The sequence below is a fragment of the Ornithorhynchus anatinus genome, chromosome 12 (assembly GCF_004115215.2).
Source record: "Ornithorhynchus anatinus isolate Pmale09 chromosome 12, mOrnAna1.pri.v4, whole genome shotgun sequence".
Lineage (NCBI taxonomy): Eukaryota > Metazoa > Chordata > Mammalia > Monotremata > Ornithorhynchidae > Ornithorhynchus > Ornithorhynchus anatinus.
In genome coordinates, this window is record NC_041739.1 from 51,858,015 (window position 1) to 51,874,506 (window position 16,492).

The window sequence follows — 16,492 nt, forward strand, 5'->3', positions numbered from 1 at the left end:
CTTCGGAGTCAGAGGTCATGGGTTCGACTCCCGGCTCTGCCATTTGTCAGCTGTGTGACTGTGGGCAAGTCACTTAACATCTCTGTGCCTCAGTTACCTCATCTGTAAAATGGGGATTAACTGTGAGCCTCACGTGGGACAACCTGATTACCCTATATCTACCCCAGTGCTTAGAACAGTGCTCTGCACATAATAAGTACTTAACAAATACCAACATTATTATTATTATTACTGAGGCAGAAGTAGAAGAATGCACATATGTATTACTTTTTTTATTAATGATGTGCATATATCTATAATTCTATTTATCTATTTTCATGCTATTGATGCCTGTCTACTTGTTTCATTTGTCTGCCTCCCCGTTCTAGACTGTGAGCCCGTGGTTGGGTAGGGATTGTCTCTATCTGTTGCTGAATTGTACTTTCCAAGCACTTAGTACAGTGCTCTACACAGTAAGTGTTCAATAAATACAATTGAATGAATGAATGAATGAAGAATGAGCCAATGCCTTTTGCCTTGGACTAAAGCCAAGATTTCTTTTCCACGCTCTTATATCTCTGCCACCCCCACACCATCTCCCCTTCCTCCTAGCCAACTTTGCCATTTCCCCCTCCTCATTTCTATGCAATTCTTCCAAGCTTCACCAATCCAGCTCCTCTTCCAACCAAACTGGACATTGGTTATATGTGCCTCTTCCAAAAATCCCACCCAACGTCCTTTTAAATTCCCTGATTTGAACTGTTTTAATTTGGTATGGGGTGGTGGTGGAAAAATGCCTTAGATGCTTCTATTCGGGCCACCTATACTGGCATCAAATACACTGGAAAACAAAGTATCTATTTCATCGATTTTTTTTTTTAAGTAGGAGAGATTGGGCTATGGAGGAATAGGGTAGAAGAAGGGGTGGAGAACTAATCTTGATAATGAGAAAAACTAGGGTAGAAATGATCTCCAGGGTTCCAAATGCTAACAAAATTCTGTATGCGGATTTAATTTGGGATTTAGTAATCTAGTAATTTGATTTTGTTTCCCCCTCTAGACTGTAAACTCATCGTGGGCAGGGAATGCGTCTGTTATAGTGTTCTACTGCACACTGCCAAGTGCTCAGTACAGTGCTCTGCACATAGTAAGCACTCCATAAACATCACTGCCTGACTCCAATTGTGGTGTAACTACAATGGGCTTCTATGAACCTCAGGCTGGTCATCAGGGGCCATACCATGCCAGCAGAAACAGTGTCTTCTCTGTGCCTCAGTTCCCTCATTTGCAAGACCTCTTCTCTCCCCTACTTAGGCGGTGAGCCCCATATGGGACCTTATTATCTTGTATTTATTTCTATTAATGTCTGTCTCCCCCTTAAACTGTGAGCTGGTTGTGGGCAGGGAATGTGTCTGTTCTACTGTACTCTCCCAAGTGCTTAGTATAGTGCTGTGCATACAGTAAACTCTCAATAAATACGACTGAATGATCTTTGCCCTCTCTCTGGACGTGTCCGGCAGCCTCCTGGGCAAGGAGAGGTTGGGGCCCCACAAGCTTCTCCCGGGAGCCAATCCAGCCAACTGACCCACAGGCTTTGGGGGACACAGAACATGAGAGGCTGAGCGTGGTCCTGGGGCTGACCCACACCACCACAGGCTGTCTCCACACTCTCCTGCCTGAAATAGAAGCAGCGTGGCTCAGTGGAAAGAGCACGGGCTTCGGAGTCAGAGGTCATGGGTTCGACTCCCGGCTCTGCCACTTGTCAGCTGGGTGACTGTGGGCAAGTCACTTAACTTCTCTGTGCCTCAGTTCCCTCATCTGTAAAATGGGGATTAAAAGTTTGTGAGCCCCACATGGGACAACCTGATGACCCTGTATCTCCCCCAGCGCTTAGAACAGTGCTCGGCACCTAGTAAGCGCTTAACAAATACCAACATTATTATTATTATTAAATATGCATCAGTCCAAGTCTTCCCTCATGCCCCCATCCTAGAGGGGACCCAGGCCTGGGAACAGTGGGCAAAGGTGGAGAGACTGTGGGGAAATGGGGATCCTGGGGCCCTAACTGAGAGAGGACTCAAACCCAAGCTTTGACTCTCCACTGCGCCACTGCAATGTGTCACCCCCAGACAAGCAGGCTGCCCTTGCATAACAGGGCAGCCACCAGAATTCCCAACCCAAGGAGGACAGTGACCCCTGCCTCAAAAGCCCAACTGGAAAAAATAGGCAAACCTGACCAAGCCTATTTTTCTCTTACCAAGCATCGGTGGATGAGATATCCACCTACCCCCTCCCCCCCGTCCCATCTCTCCTAAGCAACGAGAAGCACCCTGGTCTAGTTGAAAGAACCCAGACCTGGGAGTCGGGCTGGGTCCTAGGTTCTAACCCCGGTTCTGCCTCTTGCCTACTGGATGACCTCGGGCAAGTCACTTCACTTCTCTTGTCCTCAGTTGCCTCAGTTACCTCAGCTGTATAATGGGGATTAAGTCCTACTCCCTCTTACTTAGATGGTGGGAAAGGGACTGCATCCAATCTGTGTATCTTGTTTCTACCCCAGTGCTTAGAAAGGTGCTTGGCCCACAGTAAGAGCTTAACAAATGCCATTAAAAAAATAACAAAAAACAATCACACCACTCTCAAGGTTTCTTCCAATCAAGTCCTTTAGCCTGAAAACTTGTTTGGGCAGGGAATGTGTCTGTTTATTATTGTATAGGACTCTTCCAGGCACTTAGTACAGAGCTCTGCACACAATAGGCACTCAATAAATACTACTGACTGACAAGTCACTCCCTTCTCTGGAACATGACTGTTGTGTCAAGAATTAAACTTCTGGTCAATGGCCTTCATTCAGATGTATTTATTGAGGGCTTACTATGTGAAGAGCACTGTACTAAGTGCTTGGGAGAGAACAGTATGACAATAAAACAGAAGTGGCACCCACATTCCCTGCCCACAGCAAGCTTACAGTTTGGCCTCAATCTGTGTTGCTGGCTGACACAAACTTTTTTCTGAAACAATTTAGCCCTGCTCAGTTTGGACTTTGTTTCCAGTTTCAGGTCTTTGAAATCGAGCGATCCAAAGAGGGACAGGCTTACAATGATAATGATGATAATAATACTAATTGTGGCATTTGTTAAGTGTTCACTACATGCCAGGCACTGTACTAAATGCTGGGGTGGATACAAGTTAAACGGATTAGACACAGTTCCTGTCCCACATGGGGCTCATGGTCTTAATCCCCATTTTACAGTTGAGGTAGCTGTGGCCCAGAGAAGTGAAGTGACTTGCCCCAGATCACACAGAAATCAAGTGGCAGAGCCAGCATTAGAACCCAGGTCCTTCTGACTCCCAGGCCCATGTTTTATCCACTAGGCCACACCGCTTCTCCCAAGTAAGCCCACACATCCTTTGACATGAGCTTCTGGAATCGGGATGAAAGACAGCAAAAGAAATCACTTGAAGCTGGCAGCTCACCTTGGATGTGGAGGCCGGGAGCCGGGGGGCCCATTCTGGATCAACGGCTGGGGTCCCGGGCCGGGGGACCCAATGGGGGCAGTTGCTCCCACAGGCCCCGCTGGTTTCATCAGACCTACAATCCGACACAATTGACAGAGTGAAGGCGGCATTAGAGGAGGAGCCAAGCAAACACACATGCATATTCCTTGGAAACTCCATTTCTTTCCAGGACAAACGTGGCTTCCCAAAAGACTTGATAAAAGTGGATAAAAATGTATTCATTCCTAACTATTTGGGGAGGTGGGCCAAGGGTTTTTCCCATGGGACATGGAGGAATAGGATTCTGGTCCAGAGAGGCAGCCCCTGCAGATGTGTGAAGAGGCCAATCGACTTAGAATAAAGGAAACATTCCCACTGCTTAGAGCATTCTTGAATTGAAGGTACAGGGGCCCACTCTAAAGACACCAGAGAGACCACAGCCCCCAGGAAATTAGCACCTAGAGGCTGGAAGCCATTACCTTGGCCAGGGATTTTGGCAGCAGAGTGGGTAGTTACAGCTAGTCTGCCCCACCCAATGGAGCCAGATAGGGTTCTGAAGGGAAGGTAAGGTGGTTGTTCCTCCTCTTGCCCTGAAAATCTGAGGGAAGAGAGAGAAAGATAAGAGAGTGGGGAGGGTTTAGAAAGAGGGATGAGGAGGCAATAGAGAGAGGGAACATAAGGAGAGGTGACAGAGAAAGGGAAAGAGGACTGAGTAGAGAATGAGACAGGACAGAAAGTAGAAAGAGGGAATATAGGGAGAAGGGCAGAGAGTAGAGAAAGGGAAAGGTGACAGAGTAGGGAGGGAGAGGGGACAGAAGGGAGGAGAGAGGACAGAGGGAGAGGGGACAGAGTAGAGAGAGGGGACAGAGCAGGAAGAGGAACAGGGGGGAAAGAGGAAAGTGTAGTGAGAGGGAGAGTAGACAGAGCAGAGAGAGGGAGGAGGAGAGGGTAGAGAGAGGGGAGACAGAGGAAGGGAGAAGGGTTAGAAAGGAGAGGAAGGAGATAAAGAAGAGAGGGAGGGGACAAAGAAAAGAGGGAGGGGATAAAGAGGAGAAAGAGGGAGAAGGAATAAAGACGAGAGACGGGGATGAAGGAAAGAATACAGGGAGAAAGAAGACACTATGGCTTCTCTGATTCTCAGTGAGCCCTGGACTGGGGTGAGCAGTTCCTCTCCCATCTGGCCCAAAGCGTCCCTCTTGCCTAATCTCTCTGGGCCCGCTGAGGACTCAGTGGGGACAGGATGGGGTGGGGGTGGGAGGTTGGACCCAACTGAGGGAGCCCCACAGGGTCCCGTCACAGCTGCACCTTTGGCAATCACCAAGGTGGCCAGGGAGGAGGGAGGCAAAAACAAGGAACAGAGGGAAAGTATGGCCTCTTGGATAGAGCATGGGCCCAGGGGTCAGAAGGACCTTGGTTCTAATAATCCTGGCTCCGCCACTTGTCTGCTGTGTGACCTTGGGCAAGTCACTTCACTTCCTTTATGCCGCAAGTTACTTCATTTGTAAAATGGGGATTTTGGCTGTGAGCCCCATGTGGGACATGGACAATGTCCAAAATGATTAGCTTGTATCTTCCCCAGTGCTTACAACAGTGCCTGGCACAAAATAAGTGTGAAACAAATACCAGTAAAAAAAAAAAAGGCAAAACAGAAGTGACAGCATGGAGGAAGATGAAGTGGAAGAGGAGACAGCCTGGATGAATACATTTTCTTCCTTCCCTTCTTCTTTTTTTCCCCTCCTCCTCCTCCTCCTCCCATCCCTTCTTTTCTTTCTTTCCCATCCCTCTCTTCCATTTCTCTTCCCCTCCCAAAGTTCACCCCTTGCTCCCAGGGCCAAGCGGGCATCCCTGACTGCCGGGTACTGAGTAGCAGAGCCGTACGTGTGCCACTACAGAGCCCCAGCAACTACACGGAAGCATGCAGGTGGTCAGGAGACAGCAGGGCTGGGAATGATGTGGGCAGCTTGAATCAGGCCCAGGTTAAGCTTAGGCAAATTTGACCCATGTAGACATAATCAGTCGAATAATGGTATTTGTTGAGTGCTACTGGGTGCACTGGATAAATCAATCAATGGTATTTATTGAGCACTTACTCCATGCAGAACACTGGACTAAGTGCTTGGGAGAGTACAATACAGAGTTGGTGGACATGCCCACAACGAGCATACTATGCACTTGGGGGAAGCGAATACAACAAAATGGGAAGACGCATTCCCTGTCCACAAAGACCTTACAGTCTACATAGGTCAAATGTTTAAAGAACATGCTAGGGTTGAAACCCTTTTCCGACATTTCAGACTCTACTTCCCTTTCAAGGACCTTACCTTACCCCCCTACCCAGTATGACAGAGCAACTAGAAAAAGAAAGAACAATTAAAGCCAAAAATTCTCTGTTAATCCCCTTGGGGATTTCACATCACACAGTTACCAAAAATCAGGCTTTCTTCCTTTACCACCCCCCCACCCCAAAATTTTAAATTCCACTGAAAATAACTGCTGAAATGTTTATGACTAAATTGAGCTGAAAAACCAGAAAGAAAGAAATATTGCAGACATAAGATTAAACTTGCAAAGGGAAGCAGATTAACTAGCCAGATCTCTTCTAGCTCTAATTTTCAAATCAGTGGCATTTATTGAGCACTTGTTATGTATGGAGCACTGTACCAGTACAACAGAAGATGAGTCTATCATACTGCCGACAATGTGTTATTAAAGACACTTTAGTTCCTTGCAGAATCTGGAATGTTGACTGGCAAAGGATTTAAAATACTTTGGTTGCATCAAAGCTCTTTTCTCTCTTTTACTCATTTGGCTCCCATTTCCCCCATTACTGTTTCCCCACCCACTCAGATTTCCATCAATCCTCTAATCCTCTATATTCTCTTCCACTTCTTCATTATTTCCTCTTTCTTTACTCCATTTCCAACACTTTCTCTCCCCTTTCTGTTTCCTTAACCTCTTCTCCCATCACTTCCCTTTTTATTTTTTTCATGTTTTTTGCTAAACGTTTTCTATGTGCCAAGCAGATTACTAAGTGCTAGGGTAGATAGGAGATAATCAACTTGGACACAGTTCCTGTCCTACACAGGGCTTGCAGACTTAATCCCCATTTTACAGTTGAGATAACAGACACAGGGAAGTGAAGTGATTTACCCATGGTCACACAACAGGCAAGTGGCAGAGCTGGAATTAGAATCCAAGTTCTCTGACTCCCAGGTCCGGGCTCTTTCCAGTAGGCCATACTGCTTCTTTCTTTCACATCACTTCTTCCTTCTCGACTTTTTTTTTAAACTATTCCCAACTGTTGTGAGCCCCACTTCCAGCTTCTCTCACTTGTCCCATTACAGGCCTACTCTGCCCTAACCCTCCACCAAGATCACAAAAACTATGAAAAAAAACCCTTTAAATCCTTGCCCTAGAGGAGCTCAGATTTGACAGCAAGCAACCCAGACACATCCTGAAAGTGTAAACTCCAAAATAATTGTTTCCTGGAAAGAGCATGGGCCTGGGAGTCAGAGGAACTGGGTTCTAATACTGGCTCTGCCACTTGTCAGATGTGTGACCTTGGGGAAGTCATTTAACTTCTCTGTGCCTCAATCACCTTAACTGTAAAATGGGAATTAAGATTGTGAGTCCTATGTAGGACAAGGACTGTGTCCAACTTGATTATCTTCTATCTACCCTAGCGTTTAGTACACTTCTTGGCTTATAAAAAGTGGGGATTAAGATTGAGATCCCCTTGTGGGACATGGGCTGTGTCCAACTTGATTAGCTTGTATCTACATTAGTGTTTAGTGCAATGCCTGAAACATAGTAAGCACTTAACAAATACCATTACACCCATATCGAACTCACACACATATTGTGGAGGTAGACCATTTCTATCATTTCCATTTGCAGGGCTTTCCACCAGCATTACCCCAATTAGAGAATCGATCAGAAACAAGTCGGGTGGGATTCAGGATAGTCAGATACAGGACAGAGTAGGAGGAGTAGGGGAAAGTAAACTCCAGAAAATCCAATATATGAATGATATTTATTGACTGCTCCCTATGTGCACTGCACTGTACTAAACACTTGGGAGACTACAATATCACAGAATTGGTAGTCCCGATCTTTGTCTATAAGGCCTCTCTCCTTATACTCAAGGCCCTACTAAAATCACATCTCCTCCAAAAGGCTCCCTGACTAAATCTTCATTTCTCCTATTCACCCTTCCTTCTACATTATACCCCTCAGGAACTTGATATTCATCTCACCCCACCCCAGCCCCACAGCCATCCCCAAACTCACCCTTTCCCCCATCAATAATTGATTTTTAATGTCTATCTTCTGCTCTCGACTGTGAACTCCTTGTGGGCAAGGAACATGTCTACCAACCAACACTACTGTCTTCTCCTCACCCAATCGCCTAGTACAGGGCTTGGCATACAATAAACACGATTGACTGAAAGGATCTTACAGTCGGGGGAAACAGATATTAAAATAAATTACAGTTAGAGGAAATGGCAGAGAATAAAGGATATGCTCATAAGTGCTGTGGGGCTGAGGATGGGGTAAATACCAAGTGCTTAGAGGGTGAGGTGAATACTAAGTACTTCAGGGGTACATATCCAAGTGCACAAGCGATGCAAAGGGAAGGGCAAATACAGGTAAAATCAGGGCTTAGTTGGGGAAAGCCTCTTAGAGATGTGACTTTAGGAGGGTTTCGACGGTGGGGAGGGAGTTGCAGCCAGAGGGAAGATGTGGGCAAGGTCACACATCAAGCAAGTGGCAGATCTGGAATTAGAACCCAGATCCTCTGACTCCCAGGTCCAGGCTCTTTCCAGTAAGCCACACTGCTTCCTTCTTCCCCCTCACTTCTTCCTTCTCCACATTCATTTTTTTTTTTAGCTATTCCCAACTGTTAGACTGTGAGTCCATCAATGGGCAGGGATTGTCTCTATCTGTTGCCCAATTGTACCACTTAGTACAGTGCTCTGCACATAGTAAGTGCTCAATAAATTCTATTGAATGAACTGTTGCGAGCCCCACTTCCAGCTTCTCCCACTTGCCCCGTTAAAGGCCTACTGTGTCCTAACTCTCCACCAAGATCACAAAAACAAGGAAAAAAAGCTTTTAAATCTTTGCCCTTGAGGAGCTCAGCAATGAGATGGGAAGATGATCAAGTTACAGTGAGTAGTTTGGCACTGGAAGAGTCAAGTGTGTGGCTGGGTTGAAGGAGGAAATTGGGGAGGTAAAGTCTAAGGGGAAGAGCTGATTGAGTGCCTTAAAGCCAAGAGTGAGGAGTTTTTCGAAGAGGTTTTTGAGGAGTGGGGAGATATATAGACTTAGTAGACTATAATCCCCACCATGGGGAATGGGGATGACATCCAACCTGGTTAACGTGTATCTATCTCAGTGCTTAGAACAGTGTTTGACAATAACACTGTCAACAAATACCAAACAACAACTTAACAAATACCAAAAAAAAAGAATGAGTTTTTAGAAAAATGACCAGGGCGGGAAGGCCAGTGATGAGTCTTGGAGGGAGAGGATAAGTGCTTGGATCAGTGTGGTAGCAGTTTGGATGGCCAGGAAAGAGCAGATTCAGGAGATGTGGTGACAGTAGAAACAGCATGATTTGGAGACAGACTGAATATGTGTTAAATGAGAGGGATGAGTTCAGGATAATGACCAGGTTATGGCTTGAGAGACAGAGAGAATGTTGGTGTTGTCTACACTGAGGGAAAAGTAAGGGGAAGACAGGGTTTTGGTGGGAAGATGAGGTCTAGTTTGAGGTATTAGTGGGGCATGGAAGAAGAGATGTCCTGAAGGCAGGAGGAAATGAGGGGCTGCTGAGAAGGAAGGAAGGTCAGAGATGGCAAGGCAGATTTTGGAATCACCTGTGAAGAGGTGGTAGTTGAAGCTATAAGAGCAAGTGAGTTTTCCAGGAGAGTGGACAAAGAGGAAGAATTGCCCGAGTGAAGAGAACGCAGGCACGGGAGTCTGAAGGATCTGGGTTTAGATCCTGGCTCCGCCACCTATCTGCTGTGTGACCTTGATCAAATCACTTAACTCCTCTGTGCCTCAGTCACCTCATCTGTAAACTGAGTATTAAGAGTGTGAACCCTGTGCGGGATGGAAACTGCATCCAAATTGATTAACTTCTATCTACCCCAGCACTTAGCATAGTGCCCGGCACATAGTAAGCGCTAAACACATAATTTTTTTTTAAAGGGTGGGGGGACTCCAGAAGTGGGAAGCAGCGTGGCTCAGAGGAAAGAGCCTGGGCTTCGGAGTCAGAGGTCATGGGTTCGACTCCCGGCTCTGCCACTTGTCAGCTGGGTGATTGTGGGCAAGTCACTTCACTTCTCTGTGCCTGTTACCTCATCTGTAAAATGAGGATCAAGACTGTGAGCCTCACGTGGGACAACCTGATTACCCTGTATCTACCCCAGCACTTAGAACAGTGCTCTGCACATAGTAAGCGCTTAACAAATACCAACATTATTATTATTATTAAGTGATCCTTGAGGGCCTTCCACAGTTAAGGGTGGGAAGCAGAAGCGGAGTCTGCAAAAGAGGTCTGGTTGCTTCCCTAATGCGCCTTAGCTCCTTCGCAGTCAGCCCTGCTGCCCCAGAAAGCTGTTCTGCTAGGGCAAGTGAGGCAGGCAGCTGAGGGAGAAGCTCAGTGTGGGTCACGGTCTATTATGTGTATTATATAGAGATGGAGGCAGAGAGAGAGTGAGTATGTCTCTTTTAAGAGGCCTTCCCTGACTAATCCCTCATTTCCCCTACTCCCTCTCCCTTCAGCACCACCTAGGCACTCAGATCTGTAATAATAATAATGGTATTTGTTAAGCGCTTACTATGTGCTAAGCACTGTTCTAAGTGCTGGAGTACTGTCCCCTTTATGGATTTGATTTTTGCCCCACCTTCAGCCCCACAGCACTTAAAAGGCCTTCACTCTGTGACATATTTCAGTGTCGGTCTCCCTCTCTAGACTGTAAATTCCTTGTGGGCAGGGAACTTATCTACCACTCTTGTCTATCTTGACTACCAACTCATGCCCTCAGTACAGTGTGCTGCATACAGTGCTCAATAAATACCATTGATGGATTGACTGCTTTCTATCAAAGCCCTCAAATGGTTCTCCGTCTTCCTCTGAATCAAGCAAAGACCTTTTTTGTTACCATGGGCTTTAAGGTTCTCCAGAATTATCCATCTCACCCTCTCCAGCTTCACTACTCAGCCCCTCTTGACTGTCTCGAAGCCCACATCCTGGCACCACCCTACTCTTGCCTTGTCAGTCTCTGACCTTTGCTCATGGTGTTCCTAGGGCCCTGATTACCTCCCTCTCCCCGGCAGCCACCAGCTCTCTGCTTTCTCCACCCCTCCTAAGATCCCCCTTTGCCAACAAGCCTTCTCGGCCCTGCCCCCTTAACAACCTTACAACTCTTATACTTAGACCTGTCTTTCATGTAGCCAGCGCTTAGTCCAGTGCTTGGCACATAGTAAGCACCAAATACCACAGTTACTATTATTATTTATTGATGCCCACCCTCAGTGTTTGTGCATATATGCAAGCTCAGTATTTCTACGTTGAAACCTCCCTTGACATCTCAGCTCCTTGTGGGCAGGCAATGCATCTTGTGTTTTTTGCGGTATCTCCCAAGCATTAAGCACAGCGACCTGCACTCAGTGGCTGCTCAATAAATACCATTACTACTACCACAGCCAGCTCAGTCGCTTGTGGATGGTGGCCAGTGGATAGCAGAATTTACTCAGCAGCAGTACCTTCCTGAGCCTTGGCCTGTAACAACACAACAATGCCCCAAGCCAGCTCAACTTTCTCCGCTTGTCCACAGGCTGCTCGGGCTGAGAATGGCTGTATGGGAAGAGGAAATGAAGGAGCTGAATGTCAACAGGTATATGTATACCTCTGCTAAGGAGTGGAGGAGAGGGTCAGGAGAAGCAGGATTAAGAAGAACTGGGGGCTCTCTGGAAGCTCAGAGCCTTACATTCTTCTGGTGATGAAGCCTGAAGGCAGGCTAGGAGTCTGAACAGATTGGAGATCAAATCCTTAAGAGGCTTCAGTTTGGGGCTTGACTAGAGAGGGCGCTTACTATGTGTTCATTCCTGGGCTAAGCAATGGTGAATAAAGAGGATTACAACTGACGAGACCCAGTCCCTGCCCGACCCAATGCTCACAATTTAGGGTGGACAGGATCGATAAAACAGTGGATTGAGAATGACAACAAGCAACCGTCAGAAATCCAAGGCAACAATGTCAGTTCTTGGAGAGGGGTGCCCTCAGTCTCCCTGTTGCTCTGTCAGGCACAGTCCTTGATGACAAGCCCTGGCAGCCTCCCCAGGGTTGGAAAGAAAGGCTGACCCTACGAGGGTCCTGCAGGCCCGTGGTAGGCTTGTCAGGGCAGAGGCAGCCCTGATTCCATGGGGCCCTTAGGATTCAGTCCCTGCCCATCACCTGCCCGGAGGAAGGCAATGGGGTGGTCTGTCAGTGCACAGTGCTCTGTGGTACAGGAGATGTTGGTTTAGGTACTCAGGGAATGGGGTGGGGGAGGCGTGGAGGGGGTAGCAGCAGACTCTGAAGCCCGGTCTTAATCACGGAAGCTCTGAGTATGTTCTAAAAATGCAGAAGGCTGCATCTTCACCCTACCAGAAAGAAGCAGAACCTGATGGTAGCCCTGGATGTTGCAGGGACTGACTGGTCTCTCTCCCAGTTAGGCAGGCCTTGGTGCTCCAGTGTCTTCATTTTCTCTTCTTTCCTTATGTGTTTATTGCCAATCCCCAATCCCTAGTCTTAGATTGTGAGCCACTTGGGGCTCGCACGCGGATGTGTGTATGTGTGTATGTGTGTGTTTCTGTATCAGTGTCCAAGGGCTGTCTGCAGAGGTAGGAGTATGGTTTGTAGAGAATTTCAGTTTGGGCCACCTGGGAATCTAGCTATGGACTTCCTTCAGGCCTTCTGCAGCACTCAGTACCCTGATCAACGCACATCAGGCACTCAGTAAGTACTACTGAATGAATGCCTCTATAGCAACTGTAACTTCACTGTGGGCCGGGAATGTATCTACCAACACCGTTATCCTGTACTTTCCCAAGTGCTCAGTACAGCGATTTACACACAGTAATTGCTCAGTAAATATAATTGATTGATTAAACTACCTGTTGCAATCCATTTTGGGGGTTCCCCATTTGTCTGGAGTCCTTCTTTCCCCCTTGGTACTTTACAATGATTTCTACGAAACAGAGATCATACCAGAAAAATCCAACCGCCAAACACACACGGGACTCCATCTGTCTCGCTCTGAATTTTAAAACAAACCATGTCATATTCCATATTGTAACTAATCTGTTACCATGCTTGCCTTGCATTTGACTTCTTCTGTTAGCTATTTTCTGCCTCCCCAAAACAAGGATGATATAATTTCAAACCTTCTGGCCTCCAGATTTAGAAACTCATCCTTTCTTGGAAAACTAGGCATGAGAGAGTCAATGCACCTACTCTTTCTCTTTCCAAGTAGCATCTTTAAGTCTACTTCTTCCAGTGAAATTCCCAATAATATCTCATTCAACATAATGCCGGCTAGGACAAACCACATTACCTGATGGAGCGGCTGCCTGTGATGGATCCCCATAATGGCCATAAAGAGGAGGAGAAAGGGCTCCAATTCCAGGCTGGGATTGGGAGTATTGAGGTGTGGCCACATAACCTTGTTGACTCATTGCGGCAATGTTGTCATTCCAAATGACAGTCCTCTATGAAATCTAGCGGGCAGAAAATAGGAAATTTTTTAAAAAAGATTGAATCATATTGTGTTGCTTTGAAATGAAAACAAATATTCTGAATCCACCTGTATGATGTAATGAAGTGTAGGTCAATCTGGTGCCTGAGAAAACTGTCGTATTCAGACATTTTTATACATATAGGAATCACTATAGGTGCTGCTCACTGATAAGTATTCTTGCTTGAAAAATTTAGAGAGTAAGAAAAACTGTAAGCCTTCTCACTCTCTAACAATTTGTCTGTATCTTACAGAAAAGAAAAAGGTCTCTAATACTGAGATGATTTTCAAAAATGCTGTATTCTGATACTGAACTTTCCCAAATATACGAGTAAACTGCTGTATTTATGAGGGGACCAGGATTGGGCTAACACACTAAACTGGCTGATCAAACAGTGTACAGGGCACCATCCCAGAAGCCCAAAAATAATGAGCTACAATGGACAGAGCCTGGGTTAGCTTGGGTTATCAAGCCACTTCTATGAGAAACTCGCTGATTTGTCTAATAATAGCAATAATAATTGTGGCATTTGTTAAGCACTTACTATATGACAGGCACTCCACTAAGCAGTGGGATGGATACAATCAAATAGGGTTGGACAGGGTCCCTGTCCCACATGGTGCTCACAGTCTTAATCTCCATTTTACAGATGAGGGAACTGAGGCACAGAGAAGTGAAGTGACTTGCCCAAGGAGACACGTAGCAGAACCAGCATTAGAACCCAGGTCCTCCTGACTCCCAGGCCCATGCTCCATCCACCAGGCCATGCTGCTTCTCCCTATCATCCTTGTGAGCTCAATTATCCCATGGAGACAGATATACACACGTAACAGACTGTACATCAGTGAAATCAGCCTTCCTTTCTCAGCAGCATCTTTTAATTTAGGAACCAGTTAGGAAGGCCTTCTTTCCATGTCCTGCTGGGTGGGTGGGTGGGTGGATGGATGGATGGATGGATGGATGGATGGATGGATGGATGGGATGGATATGGGATGGAAAATGGAGGGACAGAATCAGTAGTTCGGTGGATGTGTTTCTGTGGTACAATAACGGCTGAATCTCTTGGGGTAACCTGTACCTCGGCCAAGTCGAGAGACAACGCACACCTGATCTTAAGTTGCCGAGCGGTCTCCTAAGCAAAATACTTAAAAGAAGGGGGATTGGAACACTTCATCACAAAGCACAACGAGGCTTGTGCACTTCCCCATTCGACAGCAGCCAATCCCAACTGACACCTTGGCCCAGAAATTAAACACCACTTTGTTTTCTCAAGCCCTGTCTCCAGTTTTTCCAATAAAGACCGGTTACACCTTAGGTACGGTTTGCCTCCGATTGCCTTCCCTCCCACTTTCACGGACATAAAAATGATTTCTCTTATCATGGCTGCCTTAGAACCCTGACGGTCATAGGTCACTTGGAGCGTTTCAAGCTCAAGACACCAGAATGGGTTTGCGGAGCGTCCCTGTTTTATAGTGGGGTAAAAGAAAGATTCCACCCCGGGTCCCAAACCCAAGGGATTGGGTTAATGATCATTTTCTTCCCTGCCCCGGGGCCAGGAGAGTGGAGGGATCCGGAGGGCAGATCAGAAAGGCCTCTGAGCCCTTTTGACAGCAGAAGACCGTGAGCCCGTTGTTGGGCAGGGATAGTCTCTATCTGTTGCTGAATTGCTCATTCCAAGCGTTTAGTACAGTGCTCTGCACATAATAAGCGCTCAATCTATACGACAGTGACCGAATCTCTTTTTCCTCCCCCTCCCTTCCCCAGCTCAGCAGAGAGGACGTGGCAGCCTGAGCTTAGGTCCTTCCATCTCGCCCCTTGGGGCGCATTCAGCACAGTGTCAGCACTGACATTCGCAACTCCTAATTGGCATCCAGGTTGCCAAAATGCCCAAGGGGACGATCCCCCACCCGTCAGGGACCTTGCTGGGCGAGGAGCTTTCGTCCTAGGAAGAGGAGTCTTGCCACGTCAAACTTCCCCTACCCCGCTGCACCCGCACGCATCAGCCTCAGCTCGGAGATGGGGCAAGGAGGCCTCTGACAAGGACCGGCCCAGTCTGGAGGAGCCCAAAGAGGGGCTCCAAGGGGACTTAATGCCCCCCGTTGGGGGTTCTGGAGGGGGCATCCCCGCATCTGCAGCCAGAATGGGCTGCTCTGCACGGAGGAAATGCAGCTGGCACCCAGCTCCCCTTCCTTGGGAACCCCTTATCCCTTCCTCCAAGGGGAGGAAGGCCACCCCGACCTCCCAAGGCAGGGAGGATGAACCGGGCTGCTGTCCGGGCAGGTGGACGTCCCCCCCCCCAAAACCCCCCTGAGGCTGGACAGCTGCTGCCCGGCCCCTGCGGACTGCAACAGGGCAGAGACTAAAAGTGCAGAACGATCAAAGGGCAGGGACTGTACCTGTTGCAGATTTGTACATTCCAAGCGCTTAGTACAGTGCTCTGCACATAGTAAGCGCTCAATAAATACTATTGAATGAATGGCAAAGCGAGTTAGTGCCCACCCTGGCACCTGGGCTGGACAGCTGGAAAAGTCCCCCCACCCTTGCAGCTGACCGGGAAGGGAGGTGTCCAAGCTTGGCCAGAGGGTGGAAGGGGGCTGGAGGGTTTACCTGGGGGCGTCCAAAGCGTCTCCTTGCTGCCGGTGCCGGCTGACCTGCTGTCACAGCTGCTGCAGCTGCTGCTGCTCCTGCAGCAGAGCCCTCTCGCGCACGCGCACAGAGAGAGAGAGAGAGGAGGGCAGGCGCGCGCACGCGGGCAGGCCCAGGCGCGGCGCGCACCGGCCGGGAACTGCCACGTCAAACACTCTCCGCCGGGGCGCGCGCCCGCCCCTCGGCTCCGGCCTGGGACCGGCGGCGGGCACGCGCGGCTCGGCCCGGCGCAGGCGTACTGGAGGCGGGGGGAGGAGCGCACGTGGGCGGGCCCGGGGGCGGGGCCGGGGAGTGCACGTGGGCGCGGCCCCGGGCGGGCGCGCGCCCCGAGCGGAAGCCAAGACGGACTGGGTGGGGGGCGGCCGGGGTCAGTCAGTCATTCATTCAGTCAGTCAGCCAGTCATTCAGTCAGTCATTCAGCCAGTCATTTATTCATTCAGTCAGTCATTCAGTCAGCCAGTCAACCAGTCAGTCATTCAGTCACTCAGTGACTGAGCAGCCGTGGCTCAGTGGAAAGAGGCCAGGCTTGGGAGTCAGTGGTCATGGGTCCTAATCCCACCCGCCCCCCACACTGTCAGCTGTG

At 48.2% G+C, this 16,492-nt stretch overlaps 1 protein-coding gene across 2 annotated transcripts in view; it reads right to left on the bottom strand.

Moving 5' to 3' along the window:
* Nucleotides 1-15,999, bottom strand: part of SEC24D (SEC24 homolog D, COPII coat complex component) — a 95,043-nt gene extending 79,044 nt beyond the window's left edge. Inside the window, exons 1-3 of one of the 2 annotated variants that reach the window (XM_029076659.2) lie at nucleotides 15,871-15,999; nucleotides 13,083-13,245; nucleotides 3,454-3,568 (exon numbers count right to left, since the gene is read on the bottom strand). In XM_029076659.2, the coding sequence (XP_028932492.1) occupies nucleotides 3,454-3,568; nucleotides 13,083-13,203 (236 nt within the window). In that variant the 5' untranslated portion in view covers nucleotides 13,204-13,245; nucleotides 15,871-15,999. Of the gene's footprint in view, nucleotides 1-3,453; nucleotides 3,569-5,795; nucleotides 5,826-13,082; nucleotides 13,246-15,870 lie in introns of those variants that run through there. The other variant, XM_029076660.2, reaches the window with a different exon arrangement.
* Nucleotides 16,000-16,492: the final 493 nt, after the last annotated feature.